Source organism: Labeo rohita, chromosome 16 (genome assembly GCF_022985175.1).
Source record: "Labeo rohita strain BAU-BD-2019 chromosome 16, IGBB_LRoh.1.0, whole genome shotgun sequence".
NCBI lineage: Eukaryota > Metazoa > Chordata > Actinopteri > Cypriniformes > Cyprinidae > Labeo > Labeo rohita.
The window spans coordinates 17,892,930-17,917,118 of NC_066884.1; the positions used below are offsets into that span (position 1 = coordinate 17,892,930).

General features: G+C 34.6%; 2 protein-coding genes across 2 annotated transcripts; both read right to left on the reverse strand.

Annotated features, from left to right (window-relative positions):
* Nucleotides 1-1,887: 1,887 nt before the first annotated feature.
* Nucleotides 1,888-24,167, reverse strand: rad54b (RAD54 homolog B). Its single transcript, XM_051130964.1, has 15 exons — nucleotides 24,087-24,167; nucleotides 23,033-23,207; nucleotides 22,320-22,533; nucleotides 13,743-13,874; nucleotides 12,184-12,471; nucleotides 11,065-11,227; nucleotides 10,313-10,538; nucleotides 10,023-10,230; nucleotides 9,800-9,939; nucleotides 7,965-8,267; nucleotides 7,729-7,877; nucleotides 6,127-6,388; nucleotides 5,730-5,796; nucleotides 5,209-5,409; nucleotides 1,888-2,394 (listed from the first exon to the last, which is right to left on the reverse strand). Exons 2-15 carry the CDS (start codon nucleotides 23,204-23,206, stop codon nucleotides 2,168-2,170), a joined length of 2,754 nt encoding a protein of 917 aa, XP_050986921.1. The 5' UTR covers nucleotide 23,207; nucleotides 24,087-24,167; the 3' UTR covers nucleotides 1,888-2,167.
* LOC127178244 (fibrinogen silencer-binding protein) lies at nucleotides 15,057-19,522 on the reverse strand. Its single transcript, XM_051130977.1, has 2 exons — nucleotides 18,482-19,522; nucleotides 15,057-15,964 (listed from the first exon to the last, which is right to left on the reverse strand). Exons 1-2 carry the CDS (start codon nucleotides 18,877-18,879, stop codon nucleotides 15,382-15,384), a joined length of 981 nt encoding a protein of 326 aa, XP_050986934.1. The 5' UTR covers nucleotides 18,880-19,522; the 3' UTR covers nucleotides 15,057-15,381.
* Nucleotides 24,168-24,189: the final 22 nt, after the last annotated feature.

Consider the following 24,189-nt stretch of genomic DNA (forward strand, 5'->3'; position numbering starts at 1 on the left):
TTACATATATATATCTTTTGGTCTCTTATCTTCATATTATTATTATTTATTTATTTATTTTTATTATTTTTATAATAGTTTTCACACATATACATCCATTTTTTGGTCTGTTACATTCATATTATTATTATTTTTATTATTATTAGAAGATGCAGGCAAAACAAATAAAATTATTATTATTTATTAATATTATTATTTATCTCCACAGAAAAAGCAGAAACATTTTTTAATAATAGATGGATAATAGTTTTACATATATATTTCTTTTGGTCCGTTATCTTCATATTATTATTTATTTATTTTTAATTTATCTCCACAGAATTATTAAGCAACAATTTTTTTTAATAATAATAATAAAAAAAATAGTTTTAATAGTTTAATAATAGTTTTCACACATATACATACATTTTTTTGGTTTGTTATCTTCATATTATTATTATTTTTATTATTATTAGAAGATAGCAGGCAAAAACAAATAAAATTATGATTATTTATTAATATTATTATTTATCTCCACAGAAAAAAGCAGCAATTTTTTTTTTTTTTTTTTAATAATAGTTACTAATGGATAATAGTTTTACATATACATTTCTTTTGGTCTGTTATCTTCATATTATTATTATTATTATTAAGATAACAGGCCAAAAGAAATCATGTGACACTGAAGACTGGGGTAATGATGTAACTGTATTTTGATCAAATAAATGCCTTGGTGGCCTTGGTGAACATAAGAAAGTAAAGTGATTTTTCAAAATCATTAAAATAAAAACCTACTGGCCGATATAAAGTGCACATATGTAATACACTCAGCATTGCCTTTATATATGTGAAATTTTTATTTCCTTGTCTTAAAATTAAAAAAGCATAGAAGCTGTTCGTTTACAAAAGAAAGAAAGCTGGTAGAGTTGTGTCTATTACTAGCAAGGCGTTCTCATCAACCTAACTGATGTACACGTCTTTACTACGCTGTGTGACGGTTGAGTCCTTCCCTGTGGGACCAGACTGCAGGAACAATCTGCACACCTGACGGTACTTACAGTAAAGGCTTGGCTGAGGAACATACACACATCCCTACAGACCCAATACACATTGTATTGTTACTCCGGTAACAGTTGCTGGGATCTCACCATCACAGCCTGGACAGTGTCAACCTCTCAAGAGGTTGCTTATACACAAGTGTCTGACTAACACGTCATCTCCAACACGCCACGCGCCACCAGACATACAAACGCACACAGAAATCTGTGACTCACACGTTATATCACACCACAATGATTTATCCCTGCCCCATTTAAACCCCGAAAAACTGTCAATAAACAACACCACCAGCAAACGTGCACCCAGGTTCGTTTCGTTAATGAGTCACGGAGCTAACAAGTTCATTTCCTGCTGGTGACTGGCTCACTGCTTTCGTGATCGCACTGTCGTTTCTGATTCCCGTAGTCAGTGTTTGTGTTACTAATAATGACAAAGGACAGACTTAGCTAGAAAATGCATTAAATGAACCATCTGCGCAACCAGTGTAATCCTGCACAGCGTCACGTTCATCAATTCTCCTATTGAGATTGAACAACACTGGTTTTGGATACATTTCATGTAAAGCATCCACATTGTATAAATTAGGATGGTAATGGGGGGAAACCACGTAATAAACAAGATAACAGGGGTCAACCCACTATTTAATCAACTGATTTGTTAGCAATGTGAATGTGAATTATATAATTCATAAACACCAAAAAACAAAGTAAACTAATGATTAAAAACGAACACAAATCATTAGTTTTGTGATACATTCATATGAAAACCAGAATGAGGTTTTTACTAGAAACTTGACAATCTAAAAAAAGAAAAAAAAAGATATGACAATATGTCTGTCTGACAGATGCCCTGCTGCTTTTTGCCGCTTCTATTAATGTTTCTGATTGCGCTATTAATCTATTTTTGTGTACAGCTCTGATTCATTCTGACAGAGGGAGCAGATATTTAAATCAGCGTGTTCCCTAAATGGATACGAGCACACTTGCTTGCGCACTCAACCAAAACGTAATAACAACGTAATAAGATTTATTAAAAGGAAAATTTTTAATGTTCAGTCTTACATCATATATTAACATGAGTGCATGAGGGTAGTGGGTTTGTAAATAAAAGTCTTGGGAGGAGGAAGAGTTTAGGCTGTGGTTTGGGATTTAGAAGTGGTGCTTTGAAAGGCGTATGTGATGTGGTTACGGGCATGGTTTAGGTAAATATCATCATATGATTGAACATCCCCAGAGAAATGCCTCCAGTGCATGAGCTCGGACATGCTGACTCGTTGTGGAAATGATACCGTGCTGTCCGCATGGCGACCCAGCTGACACGCCCTTCCGGTCTCCTCCTTTATCTCCTTCTCAAAGCCTGGAAATGTTTACATTCAAATGAATAAAAAGGTTACTTTATTATTTTGTGCTAAAAGAAGATCAGAAAAGATACACTACCAGTCTGTTTTTAATGTTGTTGTTTTTTAAAGAAGCCTCTTCTGCTTATCAAGCCTGCATTTATTTGATTTCTCTATATAAATATATTTTTAAACGTAATTTCAAAGCTTAATTTTTAGCATCATTACTCCAGCCACATGATCCTTCAGAAATCATTCTAATATTCTGATTTGCTGCTCAAAAACATTTATTACTATCATTAAGTTGAAAACAGCTGAGTAGAATTTTTTCAGGTTTCTTTGATGAATAAAAAGTTCAGAAGAGCAGCATTTATCTGAAATATAAATCTTTTGTAACATTACAAATGTCTTTATCATCACTATTGATCAATTTAAGGTTAATTTTGATCAAAATAAAAGTATTAATTTCTACAATTTCTTTCCCAAAAAAACCTAAAGAATATAATTTCTTTCTCAAAAAAACAAAAAAAAAAACTGACTCCAAGCTTTTGAACGGCATATGCTATAATATTACAAAAGCTTTTTTATTTCAGATTACTGCTGATTTTTGGATTTTCTATTCATCAAAAAATACTGAAAAAAACTGTACCGTTTTAAATATTAAAACATACTGTTTTAAATGTATTATTATTATTATTAATAATAATAATAATAATAATAATAATAATAATAATAAAAACAAAAAACTCAGCATTTTAGAAGGATTTCTGAAGGATCATGTGACTGGAGTAATGATTCTGAAAAGAAAATGTAGCTTTGATCACAGGAATAAATGACATTTTAAAATATATTCAAATAGAAAGGAGTTATTTTAAATAGTAAAAAATATTTCACAATATTACTGCTTTTGCTGTATTTTGGATCAAATAAATGCAGGCTTGGTAAGCAGAAGAGATTTCTTTAAAAACATAAAAAATCTTACTGTTCAAAAACTTTTGACTGGTAATGTACAAAAAAAAAAAACAGCAAAACTGTATAGTTGTGAAATATGCTTGCCATTTAAAAATATATATATATATATATATTTTTTTTTTTTTTTTTTTTTTTTTTTAATAAATACGTCAAATCCAGTAATAGCAAAGCTAAAACATCATTTGAAAATAGTTACTTGATGCTTAATATTTTTGTGGAGACTGTCATACATTTTCTCAGGATTCTTTGATGAACAGAAAATTTAAAAGAACAGTGCTTATTTTGCAACAGACCCCCAACTTTAGAACAGTAGTGTACATAAATATTAATATACACTGGAGATAAAAATTTGAGAACAACCTGCAACTTCCTAAATTTCAAGGTCACTGCTTAATCCTATTTGAAGTTATCCTAACAGGGCAGTTTTAAGCATAATTCATAAATTAACTGTATTCTGAAGCACAATATAAAAAAACTTGGAAAAAAAATAATAGCTTGAGATACCTCCAAGTAATTGGTGTTAATCTGGCACATGGTGCTAATTTCATTAATTATATGACAAACCCTATTTAACTGACAGCACTTCTCCAATTTTCATTGAGACTGCAAGACAGTGGGCTGTTCTAAGGTGACTAACGCTGTGACAAGAGGTTTTCCAGATGAAAGCCCAGTCATTCCAAATCTGTGACTTCTTGAATATTGCAGGTTTACAGAGACACTAATTCACTTAAGTCCCTCAAAATGGCTGGTCAGCCACATTAGACAAATGCATGAGAAGACAGGATAATGCACGATTCTCAGTGGGAAATCGGTTCAGCACTGCAGCTGGAATTGCTTGACAGTTCAGTAGTGAACAGGGTAAGGATCTGTCTCGGCATGTTTAAAAGAAGTCAGACTGAAAGCGCATTCTGCAGTGACCAAGACTCTCATCAGAAGAAACAATCAAAAGGCTAAGATCACCTTTGCTGAGGAGCAAGTTGTGTGGAGAGAACTGGTCCAAAGTTCACTTTAGTGACTTTAGAGCAAGTTTCATTTATTTGTGTCTGATGGGAAACATTTTGTTAGACATCAAACTGAGGAAAGACCGAAGCCCAAATGCGTAAAGATGTCAGTGAAAGGTGGAGGAGGAAGTGTCATGGTTTGGCAGATGTTTTCTGCAGCAGGAGTTGGGCCTCTTATATAGATCAACAGAACCTCCGTCAGCAACAGCCTGCAATTTTCATGCAAGACAAGGCACCCATCAACACTGCAAAATGAGTAAGTTCCTTGAAGCTAAGAACAATGAAATAATGAAATGCCAGGCCACAGTCCTGTTGTAAGCGCAGCTGAAAATCTCTGGAAAATCCTTGGTAACAAAGTTATGGATAAGAAACCTACCACAGTTACCAAACTATGGAAGAGAGTGGACCAAGATCACACCAGTGCAGTCTGAGAAACTAGTGATGTCCTGCAGCCGCAGATGAGCTGAAGTGCCTCTACACTTCCTACTAATTTCTGACAGCTGTAACCCTACATTTTCTTTGTTGAAATCTTCTTTCGTGGTAGAGTGGTTAATGTTCTCAAATTTTGATCACAAAATAAAGGTTTTTGTTGAAATGTCTTGGTTATTTTGTCAAACATGTTAGTAGAACAGTACTAATATTCCTTTTTGAGCATTGAAGATTAACAATATTTCAGAAAAAAAAAAATCAAGTATTTATACATTGTTCTCTAATTTGGTCTCTACTGTACATGATTGATTGCAATTAATTAATCTGTATATGCTTTATTTCAATTTAATCTGAACTGATTGACAGCCTTACTGCACATTGGTAGCAGAATCACCCAGCACTTCCTTTATTAATTTGCTTGTATTTATTTACCTGGTGTATTTCCATCTCCAGAGCACTGGCAGTCGAGTAGGTCGTGCGTGAGGCAGGTGGTATTAGGGTCAAAGCTGAAAAGGTCCCGCAGCTCCTCAGCAGAAAAGCTAATATGATCAGCTTTCTTGGACAGGTCCACCACTGTCCCAGAAAGCCCTTGTTTACTAACCTGCCTCTGATAAATCTTTTCTTCTATGGAACCTACATGAGACATATACATTATTACAGATCCAAACTCATGTGCAAACTCTGTAAACAAATGCTTTTTCCATCCCTGAATGATCAATCTTAAAGACTTCCAAAAATAAGACTGTGTCTCATCTTGTGACATGTGTCATAACATAGAGCCTATTGGCAGAAAAGAAAGACAGTTTGTGTGGGCTGATTGATGAAAAGCTGTGAGATGTTTTAGGTCAAGTGCTGCTTCTTATTGCACAGTCATAACAAACAGCTAAATTTATCTGTTGACAGACAGGCTGATTATACTCATTTCATGGGTAATTTACAAATGTTTTGGTTACCTGTTGTAAGAAATCTGTAGATGTGAACTGTTTTCTTCTGTCCATCTCTCCACACACGTGCCATGGCCTGACAAACGTATAACAATAATTGTTTAGATAATCTAAGCCTTAAAAAACAAGCGTGGCAGCAAAACAAAATGATGTTAACACATGAAAGCAGAGCATTTAGACAGATAAAGAATTGCAGGACTTACAACAGAGGCTTAAGGTTTTTTTTGTATTTACTGCCATCTAGTGGTCTGCATTAAAGGTGCAACTAAGGCAAGTATGTGGACTTAAAAAGTGTAGTCTAATTGCATTGAGCTTCATATGTATTTTTGTGCAATACTGTATTTTATACATTTTGTTGCTTTGCAGTGTTACATTGTCAACTGTAACTTTGTGCAGGTTCACTGACCTGTATGTCATTGGCAGGGTTCCAGTCTATATCATATAAAATAAGATGTGAGGCACCAATGAGGTTTAGTCCCACCCCTCCAGCCTTCGAACTAAGTAGCAACAGGAAGTGGGATGAATGTGGGCTGTTGAAGGAATCAACAATGCGTTGTCTCTGGGCTACAGGTGTCTGTCCATCAAGCCGACACCATTTATAGCCTATGTGATCACAGACATCCTGCAGTAAGTCAAGAGTTTGTGTGTAGTTTGACACCAAAACAACCCTAGAGAGAGACAAAAATGGACATGAGTCTTACTACATATGTCAATAAAATGGACATCTGGACTTAGTCCCAACAATGTTTGCATGTTGTAGGTGGTGTCAAACAGGGTTTTCTTCTATAACATCATAACATAACATAACATAACAACATAACATAACATAACATAACATAAGAAATATAACATAACATAACATAACATAATATAATATAATATGATATAACATAATATAATAGTAACATTTTGGGATAAATTATACTATAATACCACATAATATAATAGTTCAGCACTTCAGCACAGTTCTGTGCACTCAAAATTATAACAACATAACATAACATAACAATTTTTGTAAAATTTTAGGATAAATTATAATCTAATACCAAATAATATAATAGTTTAGCACTTTAGCACAGTTGTATGCAATCACATTTAGAATGATATAATATAATACAAATAATATATATAATATAATATAATATAATATAATAAAATAATAGAAAATATAATAATAGAAAAATATTAGGATAAATAACAATATAATACCACGTAATATAACAGTTTAGCACTTTAGCACAAAATTATAATATAATACAATATAATAGTAAAATATTAGGATAAATTATAAAAGAATACCACATAATATAAGTTTAGCACTTAAGCACAAAATTATAATTCAATATAATATAATATAATATAATAAAATATAACACAATATAATATATTTGTAAAATTTTAGGCTAAATTATAATATAATACCACATAATATAATAGTTTAGGGCTTTAGTAGTTTTGTGCACTCAAAATTATAATATAAAATAAAATAATATAAAATAATATAATATAAAATAATATAAAATAATATAATATAATATAATATAATATAATATAATATAATATAATATAATATAATATAATATAATATAATATAATGTTTATACAACTTTATGCATTATATACCAAAAATACTAGTTTTTTTGTTATTTTATTCAATTCCTTGTTACACATTTTCTTCCTGATTGTATTGTAAGTTGTTAAGCATTTAACAAATACGTCTTCCTGTGGAGATTAATATTTTATCTTCAAAACTGAAAGTAAACTCAGTAGCAGTAGTAGCCCGTTTAAATTGCAAGACACCGTTTGTAATGTGACCTCAACTTGGTGGCACCCATGTAAAATATAACTTTCACGAGGCCACCAGAAATGAGGTTAATGTGTTCAATACGAGTATGCATCATTTATCCATCTATTTTTCAGATTTGTCAATAGTTCTAATCATTTCATGATGTGAAAACCTTTAAAATGAGATGATGTCTGTAAAGCAAAGTTGTACTGTACGTGGTACCTGTCTGTGCGATTGACGTGCTGTATTGCTGACAGCAGGTCTGTAAGCACTAGAAGTTTCCCAGAGTCTGCACTGCCAAAAGCACCTGTAGCGTATCCCTCAGGAAAGAGTTCCATAATTCCATCCTCATACATCTCATCTGACTTTTCCTGAAGCAAATACCACAAAGCATAATTAAACAGCAGCAATAATAAGACGAAGAACAAGGCAGGGCAAAATACCAGCACTTATTATACCTGTAAAGTGTTGTAGAGCAGCCCAGGGTGGTTGCAGAGCTTCTTGAGGGCGTTGATGCATGCAAGGTGTGGGCTGTGTGTGTAAGTGTGTGTGCTGGCACCAGAGAGGCAGGCTCTGATAGGCCGCGTGGCCAGCAGGACTCCATACAGACGCAGCTGCAGTTCAGTAGGTTTGCAGAATACGGTCCACTCTATCCGCTCGGATAAATACTGATTAATGATCTCCTGAGTGCGCCGTAACGTAAACACACCTGTTAGACGAAAGAGCTCAGCGGCACGCTCCTCTCCAATGCACCGCTCCTCCTGAAACACACAGATGTGATCAATTCCACTCCAGCTGATGGATATAGACACACAGTCAGAAGGGAAATTTTCTGGAGAATTGCTCAAGAGATTTTTTTTTTATCTATAAATATCAGATAATCACTATTGGATATTTAATTGCAAATGCTTTTTTTTCTTTTTAAAAAATAAAAATGTTTTTTTTTTTTTTTAACATTTGCATCACCTTTGCCATCACCTAATGCTTAAAACCAATAGTAATATGTTAACTGCATGTTAAAAACTAGCCCATTTCCACCACTGAATAAAAGTAAAAAAAACAACAAAAAAGGGTAATTGCAACTTTTTCTCTCAAAATTCAGATTTCTCTCACAATTGCAAGTTTATGTCTCGCAAAATTGACTTTGAAGATGTAAACAAGCAAAATATAAAGTCACAATTCTGACTTTTTTCTCAGAATTGAGTTTGTATCTCATAATTCTGACTTTATTACATGCAAATGCGAGTTAAGTCAGAATTATGAGATATAAACTCGTAATTCTGAGAACATCAGTCTTTTTTCCCTTTATAAATTGGACTTTATACCTCACAATTGTTTATCTCACAATTCTGAGAAAGTGAGAATTGTGAGAAAAAGTGAGAATTGCAAGAAAAGTCACAATAGAGTTATCTCACAATTCTGACGTTATTTCTCGCAACTGCGAGTTAATATCCCATTATTTTATTTTATTGACTTTATAACTTGCAATTTTAAGTTTATATCTCACAATTCATACAAAAAGTCAGAATTGCGTGTATTATGCAATTGTGCAATTGCATAATGTATTATGCAATTCTGAGAAAAAAGTCAAAATTGCAAGATGAAAACTTGCAATTTCGAGAAAAAAGGTCAGAATTGCAAGAAAAAAGTTAAAATTGCAAGAAAAAAAAAGAGTCAGAATAACATATTGCAATGACTTGATTTCTTGCAACTGCAAATTCTGACAATTCTGATATTTAAAATTCCAAGTTTATATGTCACAATTCATTGAAAAAAGTCAGAATTTTGAGTCTGTATTATGCAATTCTGAGAAAAAAGTCAGAATTGCAAAACTAACACTTGCAATTAGAAAAAAAAAGTCAGAATTGTGAGATAAAAAGTCACAATTGCCTTTTTTATTTTATTCAGTGGCAGGAACTGGGCCTCCATAAAAAGTTAAATGTAATATTAAACAAATATTTAAAATGAATATCAATTTTCAGACTGAACATTACAATGTTATGATGCCTAAATTAATGTATGTAATTTAAATTGACTGATTTTATGTTTTCTGTTATGTCTACATTTGTATTGTATTTATTTTATATGCATTTTACTTTAAAATAGATTTATATTGTAAATGTAAATGTTTATATACATATTACTAAATACTATTATTAAATATATTTTAAATAATATAACAAATCACTTAAAATATGTATATAAAGTATACAAATGTGTACAAAATCTCTCAAATAAATATTATAAATATTTTATTATTTTGAAAATGTATGTGTTTGATTATCTTGTTTACCTCAGTGCAGGTGGGCTGGCGAGATCTGAGAATGGGCTCTTCATAAATCTTCCTGTAGGCTGCTGATGTTCCCAGAATTCCTGGATTTACAAACTCAACGATGGAATAAAATTCCTGCAGGTCATTCTGCACTGGAGTACCTGTTAAATTAATAAATACAGTTTTTTAGAGTTGCATAACATTATAGAACTACACTTGTTTACAAGTGTGTGTTTGTTCGAACCTGTTAATATAAGACGGCGTTCGCATGAGAGGGCTGTGATTGCACCGGCCGTTTTGATGTTGCTGTTTTTAAGGCGATGACCCTCGTCACAGATGAGCACTCCAAAATCCAGCTCTTTAAGCTGGTCCACAGAGCGCAGCAGCATCTCGTAACTGATCACCATAACAGAGCAAAGAGGAGAAGACACAAAATCCTCCACGCGATGATCCTACCGTGACAACATATTATTTTAACTTTCTCTTAGTCATCAATTCATCTATCATCTGATACAAACAGCCACACATACGCACCTGGTCCACAGTGTAAACACTGATCCTCTCCCTGCCCAGCCACTTGTTGAACTCAGCAGCCCAGTTCTTGACCAAACTTCCTGGACAAACCACAAGTGCTCTCTTCAGTACAGGCCGTCCACCATAGGGGCCCTGTCTCAGTAGCGTCCACAGAACACAAACACACTGCAGAGTCTTCCCAAGGCCCATCTCATCTGCCAGAATAGCCCCACAGCGGCCAGACAGTCTGCAACACACAAACATATGTGCAAAAACATGCATAAAGAAGTGCATAAGTAAGAACATTTAAAGGGACAGTTCACCCAAAAATGAAAATCCTGTCATTAATTACTCACCCTTATGTCGTTTCAAACCCGTAAGACCTTCATCTTCAGAAAACAAATTAAGACATTTTTAAGAAAATCTGAGAGCTTTCTGATCCTCCAGAGACAGCAATGCAACTACCACAATCAAGGCCTAGAAAGGTAGTAAGGACTTCATTAAAATAGTCCATGTGACATCAGTGGTTTAACCATAATATTGACTATTTAACAGTGTCCTTACTATCTTTCAGGGCCTTGAACGTTTCGGTTGCACTGCTATCTCTGCAGGGTCAGAAACATTTGGATTTGATCAAAAATATCTTAATTTGTGTTCTGAAGATGAACAAAGGTCTTAAAGCTTTGGAACGTCATGAGAGTGAGTAATTAATGAAAGAATTTTTATTTTTGGGTGAACTAACCCTTTAAATTAACAGATGAACTCTTATTTACCTCATTCCCATTAAACATTCGTAAAGGAAGACCACGCCCTCTTTCTGATGTGGCCGAAGATGATTGGTCAAATGGGGGTCAATGACCACATCCACCAGTGGAGAACCGGATTTATTATACAGCCATTGGTGATCAGTTGTCGGTCGCGGCATCACAAGGGCACCTTGGGACAAATTAAAAATGAACAGTATGGATATGGATAGTTTGGATTAAGATATTTATGAATGAAAATATATATGAATGTTTAAGGGAAACTGAACCACTTTTAAACACCCTTTTGTCTTAATTATCTTATTTAAATGGACTTAGTGTGACAACATTTTTTAGAAGTACAAATATAACATGTATCAATTACTATAAGGACATAAAGGACATGGATAATTTAAAAATTATTTGAAAAAGGCCTGGTTTCACAGACAGGGCTTAGACTAAGCCAGGATTAGGTCTTAGTTGAATTAGGGCATTTAAGTAGCTTTTATAAATGTGCCATATAAAAAAAATTTGTGGTGTGCCATCTTGAGACAAAACAATAGCAGTGACAAATTTTAGGAAATGTGACCCTGGACTACAAAAACCAGTCTTAAGTAGCACAGGTATATTTGTAGTAATAGCCAACAACACACTGTATGTATGTCAAAATTATTGATTTTTCTTTTATGCCAAAAATAATTAGGGTATTAAGTAAAGATCATGTTCCATTAAGATATTTTGTAAATTTCCTACCATAAATACATCAACACTTAATTTTTAATTAGTAAAATGCATTGCTTAGAACTTAATTTGGACAACTTTAAAGGTGATTTTCTCAATAATTTTATTTTTTTTTTGCACCCTTAGATTCCAGATTTTCAAATAGTTGTATCTCAACCAAATATTCTCCTATCCTAACAAACCTTACATCAATAGAAAGCTTATTTAGCTTTCAGATAATGTATTAATCTCAATTCAAGACAAATTTAAAAATTACCATTATGACTGGTTTTGTGGTCCAGAGTCACATATGTCAGTGCAAATGGCTTTTAGTTAAAACAGCTAAAACATGCATTGTAGTCCAGGACTATTTTAAGCCTTGTCTGTAAAACCGGGGGGAAAACGTATTAATTTGTGCATGTGCTATACCTGGTGCATTTGGGTCATGTCTGGGCTTACAGATTGGTTTGTCAGGTTCAGAATCTGTAAGTGCACCTCCCTTGAGCGCTGGTCTGGTAAAGGATTTAGACACCGGTCGATATACAGGAGCTTTCAAGACTGTTTCTGCAGGAGTCTCAACAGCAGCATCTTGAAAGCAACGACCTTTGGCGTAGTCCTCATCGGATATAACCCCCATGACCTCGATTTGCTTCCCTCCTACCATAAGAGTCTGACCCTCACTCAAGCTCTCCAGCTCCGATACCTTGTAGCCTGAACCTAATAGAAAAGCATTGATTTAAAACACACATCTACACAGACTCAAAACACATTACCTCAAATGTGAAGGAAAGAGAAAATTGTGCATTTCAAAAACGGATGATATTTAATAATTTGTATGATATCCTGACCATAAAATACAATTTTGTATAAAATTAAAGTAAAAAACTAAGGTACCAGAAAATTATAATGTCAAGTGAAAAAAATTGGCATTCAGAGACTAACAATTACATTTAACAGTATTAGTTTAAATTGGTGTTTTTAAAGATTAACTTTAAAGAAGTCCACTTCCAGAACAAAAATGTACAGATAATGTACTCTCCTCCTTGTCATCCAAGATGTTCATGTCTTTCTTTCTTCAGTCGTAAAGAAATTTCTGTACATTTTTGTTCTGGAAGTGGACTTCTCCTTTAAAACATCAGGGGCTAGTTTCACAGACAGGGCTTAGACTAAGCCAGGATTAGGCCATTAAAGTAATTGTTATAATCATGCCTTAGAAAAAACATTACTGATGTGCATCTTGAGACAAAACAAGAGCACTGACATTTCAAAATCAATCAGTGCAAGTGTCCTTTCAGCTGAAACAGCTCAGACTTACATTTTAGTCTGGGACTAGGCTTCAGCCTTGTCTGTGAAACCAGGGATTTATGACAAAGGAAAAAAAAATTAGAGAAATGAGCAACACTTGCACAAATATAAAATATCAAAAGAAAACAAACTCTAATATGCAACCCTGGACCACAAAACCAGTCATAAGTGTAAATTTAAGATTTATACATCATCTGAAAGCTGAATTAAAAAAAGCTTTTCACTGATGTATGGTTTGTTAGGATAGGACAATATTTGGCCAAGATACAACTATTTGGAAATCTGGAATCTGACGACGCAAAAAAAAAAAAATAAATAAATAAATCAAAATATTGAGAAAACCGCCTTTAAAGTTGTCCAAATTAAGTTCATAGCAATGCATATTACTAATCAAAAATTAAGATTTGATATATTTACGGTAGGAAATTCACAAAATATCTTCATAGAAAATGATCTTTACTTAATATCCTAATGATTTTTGGCATAAAAGAAAAATCAATAAATTTGAATCATCCAATGTATTTTTGGCTATTGCTACAAACATACCCGTGCAACATAAGACTGGTTTTGTGGTCCAGGGTCACATATCAGCTGATAAATAATACATTTAACATCCCTATCTTTAAATATGCATTTATACACAAATCCAGAAGTACTGCTTAAATGAGCTGTGACAGGCAAACCTCGTCCAATGTCCCGTCCCTCCATGTCTTTGAGGACAACAGTCCGCCCCCTGGCAACCAGCACAGCGTCGCCTTCCCAGCGCTTATGCTTCCTTGATGATGCCTTACACCACATTACGCTATAGTAGCGTGCTTTAAAATAAACAAATAAAAGATAAGCAATGATATACAACATAGCAATAGCCTGAATCATAGGCAATGTTTTACTGATTACATAGTCTCAATAAATTTTATAGCCTTTATACAGCCAGTAGGCATATGCAGAAATGCTAATTTAGTGCTTTGTGCTTCTGTCACATAAACTACATAATTACTGGTCAGGTGAGAAATAAAAAATATGAATAAATATATACATTGCTGTTCAAAATTTTGGGATCAGTAAGAATTGTAATTTTATTTTTTTTTTTAAACAAGTCTCTCATCAAAGTTCCATTTATTTGATCAAAAATACAGTTAAAAAAAAAAAATAATATTATGAAATACTATTGCTATTTAAAATAAGTTTTCTGTTTTAATATACTTTAAAATATAATTTATTTCTGTGATGTAAAGCTGAATTTTCATCAGCAATTAACTACTCCAGTCTTCAGTGTCACGATACTTCAGAAATCATTCTAATATGGTGATTTATTATTAGAATTATCCATGTTGGCAACAGTTATGGTGCCAAATATTTTTTTGAATCTGTAAATTTTCATTTAACAGCATTTATTCAAAATATAAATATTTTCTAACAATACAAGTATTTACTGTCACTTTTTATCAATTTAACACATCCTTGCTGAACAAAAGCATTATTTTTTTTCAAAAAAGAAATAAATTTACTGACACCAAACTTTGTTACAAAACATTTCTATTTTAAATAAATGCCATTTTATTCAAAGAATCTTGAAAAAAGTATCAAAATACTTAAGCAGCACAACTGTTTTTAACATTGATAACAAATCAGTATATTAGAATCATTTAAGGATCATGTGACACTGAAGACTGGAGTAATGATGCTGAAAATTCAGCTTTGCATTACAGGAATAAATTCAATTTTAAATTATATTAAAATAGAAAAAACACTATTTTAAATTGCAATAATTTTTTACAATATTACTGTTTTTTTCAGTATTTTTAATCAAATAAACAGCCTTGATGAGCAGAAAAGATTTATTTAAAACCAAATAAAAATCGTACTGATCCCAAACTTTTGAACAATAGTGTATATAAATAAAAAGTTGCATAAATGTGTCACAATAAAGGTAGGGAAAAAAAGCAATTTCCGTTTTATACTGACTGTAAATAAATGCATTACACTGTAAACACATAAACAGCTTGACTGAGAAGGATCTCCTTCATTGCTGTTGCTGAAAAAAACAAAAAAAAACAAATAAAAGGACAGGCTCAAAAACACTGAGATTAAAGCAATTATGAATTTATTAGCGAATACATACAAAATAAAATCTTTTCTTTTTCTTCATCCAGGCATTCATACATTAAAAACATTCATCCCTGCTACAAACATCAGGAATAATCCTTGTACAAATGTCAATAGAATACAAAAACAATAAACAACTGTACAAACAAGTCTGTTCATTTTAACTTCACATTACTTCCCTTTGTGACAGACTTTCAAGATGTGACACCATACATGTCACATCAACGGCAATCCTTGCCGTAGCCTGGCCGCTCTCAGTTTCTCCACTTTGACTCTCGACCGCAGCAGCTCCTCCTCTAACTGTTGCTTCCTCTTAAGCCCCTCCCTCTTCTCCTCTAGATACAGTCCAAGCTTTCTGTGATTGGCCAGAAGCAGCTCATGCTCCTCTCGCATCATCTGCAGAGCTTCCGCCTCAAAAACGGGATTCTTGAACATTCCCCTCCCCCTCTGATACGCGCTCCTCCTGGGGCCGGGTGCCGACGGCGAGGGCGGCAGGTGTACGGAAGAAGGGCACGGAGAAAGAGAGGCCGCGTACACGTGGGAGGCTAATTCCTCCTCCTCGTCTTCCTCCTCTTCCACTACTTCATTGTCCCTGTCGTTCTGTCCGTGGTGGGCCTGACTGCTCGGGGTGGCGATGGTGACAGGTGAGCTGTGGGATGTTATCAGGTGGATGTCAGGAGGTGGTTTCACATCCTCAGTCTCCACCCTCACAGCTGCAACAGACGGATAGTCCGACAACGCTGGAAGGGACAAACTGCTGCCTGCCTGCTCCACTGGAGAATTCCTCTTGAACTGAAGCCTAGCAGAGACACGTACACATGATTTATTGATAAAAAAAAAAAAAAAAAAAAAACATAACATTGAATTTTGAACATGATTTATAAAAAAACAAGAGCTTTGAACCCTCATTTGGGATATATGTGCTTTGGGATATATAATGCTGTCTGGATATATGTGACCCTGGACCACAAAACCAGTCATAAGTAGCATGGGTATATTTGTAACAATAGCCAAAAATACACTGTATGGGTCAAAATGATAAATTTTTCTTTTATGACAAAAATCATTAGAATATTAAGTAAAGATCATGTTCCATGAAGATATTTTTAGGGGTTCAAGTGCGTAGTGCTGAAACACTATTGTAATTGTCAGAATGGTCACAGATCAGCGATCCCCAAATAAAACTGATCGTGCAGACAAAACCGTGAGTCGCAAAGACTTGAAACTTGAAAACGTCACCAAGGATCACCCCAATCGGCCTGACGGGGGTTGCTACAGTGATCCAAAGTACGAGATCGCTCATAACTCCTAAACCATCGCAGGCTCAAGTGTCTTATGTTGTTGGCTCACGTTAGACAAAACTTGCGCCTGGTGAAATTTTTGGGTATTTTGGATTTTTTTCAAAACCTACTTTTGTGAACTAGTCCTATGTTTTTCGCCTGATCGAAACCAAAGCAGTGCAGAAAGATTCTCTGGAGAGGGAATATCAATATTTATCAAAAAAAGTCTAACTTTCAACTCACCATCACAAAGGGACACCAAAACGTTCAAGAGGGACGGGGTCACTTTTAGTGAAATGTCTATAACTCCTGAACGGAATGAGATATCTCTGCCAAACTCAAAACAATTATGTAAGAGCTCAATCTGAGGTCACAGGACAAAAATTGTGGAGCTTGGCCACTTGGTGGCACTATAAAAGGAAAAAATAGATATGGCTGTATCTACGCAACCATTTGTCCTATGAACATGAAAAGTCTTGGTCCTAAGTGCCACAAACGTCAATAAGGACATTTGCATATCTCAAAACAACATGTCCGCCATTAGCCGATGAAGTTTGTGCACCTATTAGACATGGTTAATGGAGGCAGATCGGAACAAAACTCGGTGGACTTGTTAGACTCATGGCCCCAAAGGTCTGTGATAAATTTGAAGAAATTGGGCAATGGTGTTTTTCCACATATACACACGATATTCGTATCATATGACAGAACTCCTTAAAAAAAAAAAAAAAACTACTTTTGTGAACTAGTCCTAGGTTTTTCACATCTGGAAAAAAAAAACACTGCAGTACAATTCTCTGGACTCCCTATGTCAATAATTATCAAAAAAAAAAAAAAAAGTTGAAATTGACCCTTTGGGAAGCTATAACAGGGTTGTTTAAAAAAGGGGCATGTCCAAATTTACCCAAAAGCCTATAAAACTTAAAGGAAAACTCAAACTTCATGAAACCTGGTGAGCACATGCGACAGGTGATTCTAAACAAGCATGCAAAATTTTAAGGAGATCAGACCACAGCTGGCGCTATAGCAGTTATAAATATTACAAAACATAATTCTATGGTAAATTACCTGTATTTGCCAAAAAAGGCTTACTATATGTCTTTTTTCATATGTGCTTAAATGCCTTAAAGTGCCTGAACCCCAGGAATTGCTGATTGCAGCTATATTGTAAATTTCCTACTGTAAACATATTAAAATTTTACATTTTGATCAGTAATATGCATTGTCAAGAACTTCATTTGGACAACTTTTAAGGCAATTTTCTCAATATTTTGATTTTTTGCACCCTCAGATTCCAGATTTCAAATAATTGTATCTCAAACAAATAATTTTCTATCCTAACAAACCATACATCAATGGAAAGCTTATTTATTCCGCTTGATTTATTCAGATGATGTATAAATCTCAATTTCAAAAAGTTGTCCCTTTATGACTGGTGTGGTCCAAGGTCACATATTCTCAGAATAAATGCTGAAACCAGCTAATTCAAATGAGTCAGATCATCTTTAAAACGAAAGACCTGTTGTATTGTCAACACAACCGAAAGCCGAAGACATGGAGACGCTAGTGTTAAGCAACTCCTCTGGCACATGGTGGCAAACCTGGCATTAACGCAGCATCGGAAATACGGTTAATGACATCCAAATCCCCTCAGCGCTGCAGCTTACCTCTGGCACAGGACAGAGTGAAAGGACAGCGAGCGTGTGACTGCAACGTGTGCTCTGACCGCATATGACACATTAAAACTAGCTAGGGAGATGTTTACACGTCCAAATTGCTGAACTCTAATTGGCTGTGTGTGACAATTAATCAAAAATCTGGGAAAATGTATGTGAGAATATTAATATCAATATTTAAAAGCCAATATTATCATCCCAGAAAAGCCAATTAGGCCTCTTGAGAATATGCATTTATGCATTTACTTGCTATTGGTTTAAATTTTCCACTGGGTGATAGTTATGTTTTTGAATTATGGAAGCACCATGTGCTAGTTTAGTTCGTGTGTGTCATGTGAGTATCCGTATGCCCAGTCTCACCTGTGGAGTGCGTTCGGCTCTTTGTCCCCCACATGAAACAGTTGTGGTATCATTTCCATGATGCGCTTGGTTGGCTCTGAGATGCTGCCCCGGTACTCGGGTTGGGCGTGGCTTCGCTGAAGAACTTCCTGCTTGGCACTTTCTTTAAGTCGCTTATAGAGGGTCCGAAGGCCCTGAGCCGTTCTGGGGGGCCTCTCGCCTCCGAAACTATTATAGCGTTCTGCAATGCTGTCCCAGCAGCGGTTCTTATCCACGATCACGGCGTGCTTGTTGGTGTGCTCCTCCAGAATGCGTATATGAGGCTGGACCAGCCGCAGAAGATCCAGTTTTTCAGAGAGGGTGAAGTTGGAGGAGCGGGCCTTGCCCACCATGCTGTTAGACATGAATAAGGTAGACATCCCGCCTTTAGTCTGGTCTCAGTGCTCTAGGTTTGATCTCCTGCTCTTCTTCTCCCTGTGCTGTGTGTCTGTCTTTCTCCACTCACTTGTGTGAGCAGACTGCTGCACTGCTTGTCTCGGTTAAACAACACACACATGCACAAACTGGCTCTCAAGCACACAGACGTAAGAAAAAGAATCAGGCTTAACTAGGCCAGCCTCGATTAGGCCCACGCCTACCCGGGGAGGGCTTTGCTGGAATTCCTTTTAGCTTAAGCTGACGCAGGTTCAGTAAAGCTGCTTAAGCCTGGCCTGACCTACATAACAAACCCGACTACATTAGACTAGAAACACAGCGGAGCTCTTTTATTCCGCTGCAAACAGCGGCATATATTGCATTTTTAGCGGGAAACGACTGTTTTTGAACGTGCAGTTATATTTAAAGCGCGTCAAGTCCGTGTTTTGACAGCAGGGAGCGAGTCCGCGCTACTGTTGAAACGCTTGAGGAAACATTAAACTGACGCTTAACGAGCGTTATGTGCGTGCACACAGTGCTTTGTGTAAGTGAGAACTGCTTTTCGGACACCAGTTGCTTTACATTTCCCAGGCTGACTGAGAAATTCACCACAGCTCACACTCGGACGCAGAACACTTCTGCCTTGAATCCGTGCAAATCTGTACGCAGCGCGAACACGATCACACACACACTTAGCGCCTGTCAATCAAGCGATTCTTGTGTCCGGATTGGTTAGTTTCACTCAAAGCCGAAGTTAGAGGCGGGGAATAGAGATGCCGTTTGTTCAACCTGACTTCTCGATTAACCTTGCTCTGCTTTAGTTTTTAGTTTTAGTGACCAAGTACTCTTATTCTTTCTTAATCTTTCTCTTAGTTTTGGAGTGTACACTACATCCGAGCAATTTGTGCGAGATTATATAATATCAACGCGATAAGATTCGCAAGACCATACAAAACAGACGCATTACTCAAAAACAAACTAAACAAACGTTTGTCTTTACCAGTCAAAAGTTTTTGGACAGTAAGATTTTTTTTTTTTTTTCTTTTTTTTTTTTTAAAGTCTCTTCTACTCACCAAGCCTGCATTTACTTGATCCGAAGCAATATATATATATATATATATATATATACACACACACACACACATACACATATATACATACATATATACATGCATATATATATATACACACTATTTAAAATAACTGTTTTCAAATTTGAATATATTTTAAAACGTAATTTCTTCCTGTAATTTATTCCTCCAGTCACATGATCCTTCAGATATGATTCTAATATTCTGATTTGCTGCTCAAAAAACATTTATTATTATGTTGAAAACAACAGAGTAGAATTTTTTTCAGGTTTCTTTGATAAATAAAAAGTGCAGAAGAACAGCATTTATCTGAAATAGAAATCGTTGGTAACATTATAAATGTCTTTTTTGATCAATTTAAAGCATCCTTGCTAAATGACTCCAAGCTTTTGAATGTTGTAGTGTATAATGTTACAAATGCTTGTTATTTCAGATAAATGCTGATCTTAGGATCTTTCTATTCATCAAAAAATCCTCCCAAAAATATACTCAACAGTTTTGAATATTGCTAATAAAAATAATAGCATATCAGAATGATTTCTGAAGGATCATGTGACACTGTAAACAGGAGTAATGATGCTAAAAATGTAGATTTGATCACAGGAATAAATTACATTTTAAAATATATTCAAATAGAAAGCAGTTATTTCAAATAGTAAAAATATTTCACAATATTTCTGATTTGATGTATTTTGGAATAAATAAATGCAGGCTTGGTGAGCAACAGAGACTTCACTATATTTTAATTAAATCAAATATATATATATATATAATACACACACACATACACATATATACATACATATATACATGCATATATATATACACACTATTTAAAATAACTGTTTTCAAATTTGAATATATTTTAAAATGTAATTTCTTCCTGTAATTTATTCCTCCAGTCACATGATCATAAATCAAACCATGACAAACTATATATCTGTTTTTTGTTACAAATTATGTAGGAACATTAATAGATTAATTTACAGCAAGAGTGCACCTAAAAAAAAAAATCTACATCATAACAGAAGGCTTTAATTTTATAGCAATTTTGGATTAAAAACTATTTTATAAAATATTTATTTTAAATAAAATAAGAAATAGTACAGTACATTTTCTTTACAGTAAATTTAAACTTTTAAACTATTTTTTTAAATGATTTCACTTAATCTGCTTTAAAAAGTGACCAACTTTAGGTCTGTATTTAAGTTTGGATAGTGCACTTTCACATCTATGTTCAAAAATGGGGGCGGGGTTTGACAGTTAAGGGATTAAAAACCTTTAAAAACCTTACCGTCTAAAAACTTTTGACTGGTAGTGTAAAAACAAACAAAGCAAAAACAAAAAAACCCATTATATCACTTTATTACACATTGCTCTGGAATACACAGTTTCTGATCCCATGGCAACAGGAATATTAGACTGATAATCAAAATAAATTTCTCTTACATAGCTGTGCTTTTGTTCTCTCTCTTTTACTTTCTACAAAAAGGATGAAACATACCTAATTAAAGCATAAATCAATATTTCATTTCCATGTATTTATTTATTTGGGGAGTAGTGGTGTAATAAAGAGAATAATGTAGTCATTACTGCAAAAGAACACACTTTAGGGTAATACAAGTCTGGGGTTTGTTTTGCGATAATGACCGTCAGCTCAATTAAGTTCTCCGCTTTTTGCATTATGGTTAAATTACAGGAGCCATTTAGAGACCAAATGGTTTCCAAAACCAATGGTTACGAGAAAATAATACATTAAAAACATAAAAACAGACCATTTAAGATGTAACTGCAGAGCACCTTTTCAGCAACATGTTTATATTGTCGAGTGGCACAGGTTTATCAAAAAAAAAAAAAAAAAAAAAGTACATATAAAAAGTCCATTTAAAAAAAAAAGTCCTCCTTTGAGTTCAGGTCTAATATATGTTTAATATAATGTAATGTATAAGTAATGCATTACATAGATATTATCCACCTTTTTCTTCAACATGTAAATGAGGCTTCCTGTGCATTAGCCACTATAGGGAAATAATGAGCAGTAAAACAATGTGCAGTAAATGGTAAAACTGTCTGCACTTCAAACCAGTGTGCTACTAATTAAGATAATACATTAAAATAATATGGTAAAACACACCAATTCGCAATATCAAGCAGCAAAACTAGCTGTTTTGTACAGCTAAAGATGAGACGAGACCGGAAGCCAGATACATAACATTTACAAATGGCCACACCCGCTCTTACGGGGGAAAAAAGGTGGATAGTTTTGTTATCAAAGGAAAAGCATTTTATTTATACACCAATCAGAATGCAAAATCTGTTTAACATTTATTGAAAAAAAGATATTTCAGTCATACCGGTAGCTGTGTTGTTGGGATGCGTGTTTGGCTGAGTTGAGCAGCTGTCTTTATCTGCTGGTTGTTCAGGCTCAGGAAAGTCAGGTGAAGACCTGAAGCTGTTTTCGTTAAATTCACCTTGAGGAACTGCACTCAGGACCCTGGCTAAAGCCTTACTGCCCACTGGAGCACTAGTCACAGATGGAGCATCTGCACTACTCAAACACTTCTGAACCTGCAGGGAGAAATGACTTTTAAAACAACATTCGCAAAGGAAAACAGACCCTAACACGTGCACCTATCCACCTTATTTTTTCGTAAGTGCAGACACGGCTATTTGTAAATTTAACGCGTCTGGCTTCTGGTGTCATCCGCTTCCAGTTGTTTTCTTTGATGCTTGATATTGCAAACTGGTGTGTCTTACCAGTTATTTTAATGCATTATCTTAATTATGAACAGCGTGGTTTGTAGTGCAAACAATTTTACCGTTATTCTTCTTGTTACTTCCCTACAATGGCTTATGAACCAGAAGTCTAACACATTATCAGATTACTTTCACATTAACAAAAAAGGTGGATAGCACTTCTTCAATCACACTGATATACATAACTGCAGTATTATGACACAGATGAAAACACACACAAATAATACACACAAAGAACATGAGTAGAAAACATTAAGATATTATCAATCACATAAATTATGGACATTTTAATTATTCTCTTGTTTGTGACCTTATTAAGCAGCACATTTCCCAAAGCATTGGGTGCTGGTGGTGACGGGACTGATGGTTCTGGTTGGGGACCAGATAAAGGTGGTCCATCATTCCTCGCAGGCCCTGGTGGCATAAACCTGGGTATTTTAGCAGCATTTCCACGGAGCTGACTCGGAGCTCCAGATCTACGCATCCTGTCAGTGAAAACACAAGTTAAGTACCACATAGTAATAAAACCACGCAACCTCAAAGGTCAGATTAAAGGAATAAGTTACTTTCTTATGGAGAAAACAAAAGGAGAAATTTTATTAGTAACAATTCTTTCTGTACTTTTAAGGAAGACATATTTCAAAAAGAAAGAAATTAAGTTTTTACTGCATTTATTGCCCCAGCAGTTTGTTGCCAATGATTATGAGATACCTTCAAATTTCAACATAACTGATAAAACAAAAGAAGATATTTTTATTCATTTAATTTGTGTTCACACTTTCAGAGGGGGCATAAATGCAATCTAGCAATTGGTCCTAACTATACATTAAATATAAATAAAACCAAAAAGGTGTTAACATTTCATTCTTTAACTTTTTTTTTTTTAAATAACATAACAACTAATTACAACTAAACTCAAATATTTACTCTTTGCTGTCATATGAACAACCAGTCAGTAATTACACTGATTAAGTCTGTAAATAACAGCTTAAATTGCGATTCGTAGACGAGTGTTATTGATTCACCAAAAAGAACCGACTCATTAGAATCATTCGGTCAGGAATCGGACTACGCTAGTTTGGCTGTATATTCCTAATTAATTCAAAAGAAACTATTCATACGGTTAAAAAGGTCATACACGTTCGGGGTGACAGGAATGTGATAAACAATAACATAAATTTCACTTTGAACGAACTATCCCTCTAAGCACAGAATATAACAAGCAACTGTTGCTATGTTTAGCTAACGTTAAACCAGGGTAAACAAACTAAGCCTCGTTTGTTGCCTCTAATTCTCCAGTAACTTGTCAAACGTACTTGGATTTAATATACTACAAGCAGACAAACACTACGTTAAAGGTTTACCTTTTATTTTGTTTCTTCCTCGTCTGTCAATCACTTTTCCTGTTTTCAAAAACTCCCTCGGAAAGCTCGAGTCTCCCGCGGAAGTGATGTATCTTCACCGCGA

Coding starts and splice junctions, on each gene's coding strand:
- rad54b (XM_051130964.1), bottom strand. CDS start 23,206: ATGCGTAGATCTGGAGCTCCGAGTCAGCTCCGTGGAAATGCTGCTAAA. Junction 9,940..10,022: donor ACGCCGTCTTATATTAACAG/GTTCGAACAAAC, acceptor TTAATTTAACAG/GTACTCCAGTGCAGAATGAC. Junction 5,797..6,126: donor ACCCTGCCAATGACATACAG/GTCAGTGAACCT, acceptor TACGTTTGTCAG/GCCATGGCACGTGTGTGGAG.
- LOC127178244 (XM_051130977.1), bottom strand. CDS start 18,879: ATGTCTACCTTATTCATGTCTAACAGCATGGTGGGCAAGGCCCGCTCC. Junction 15,965..18,481: donor GAGCCGAACGCACTCCACAG/GTGAGACTGGGC, acceptor TGTCTCTGCTAG/GCTTCAGTTCAAGAGGAATT.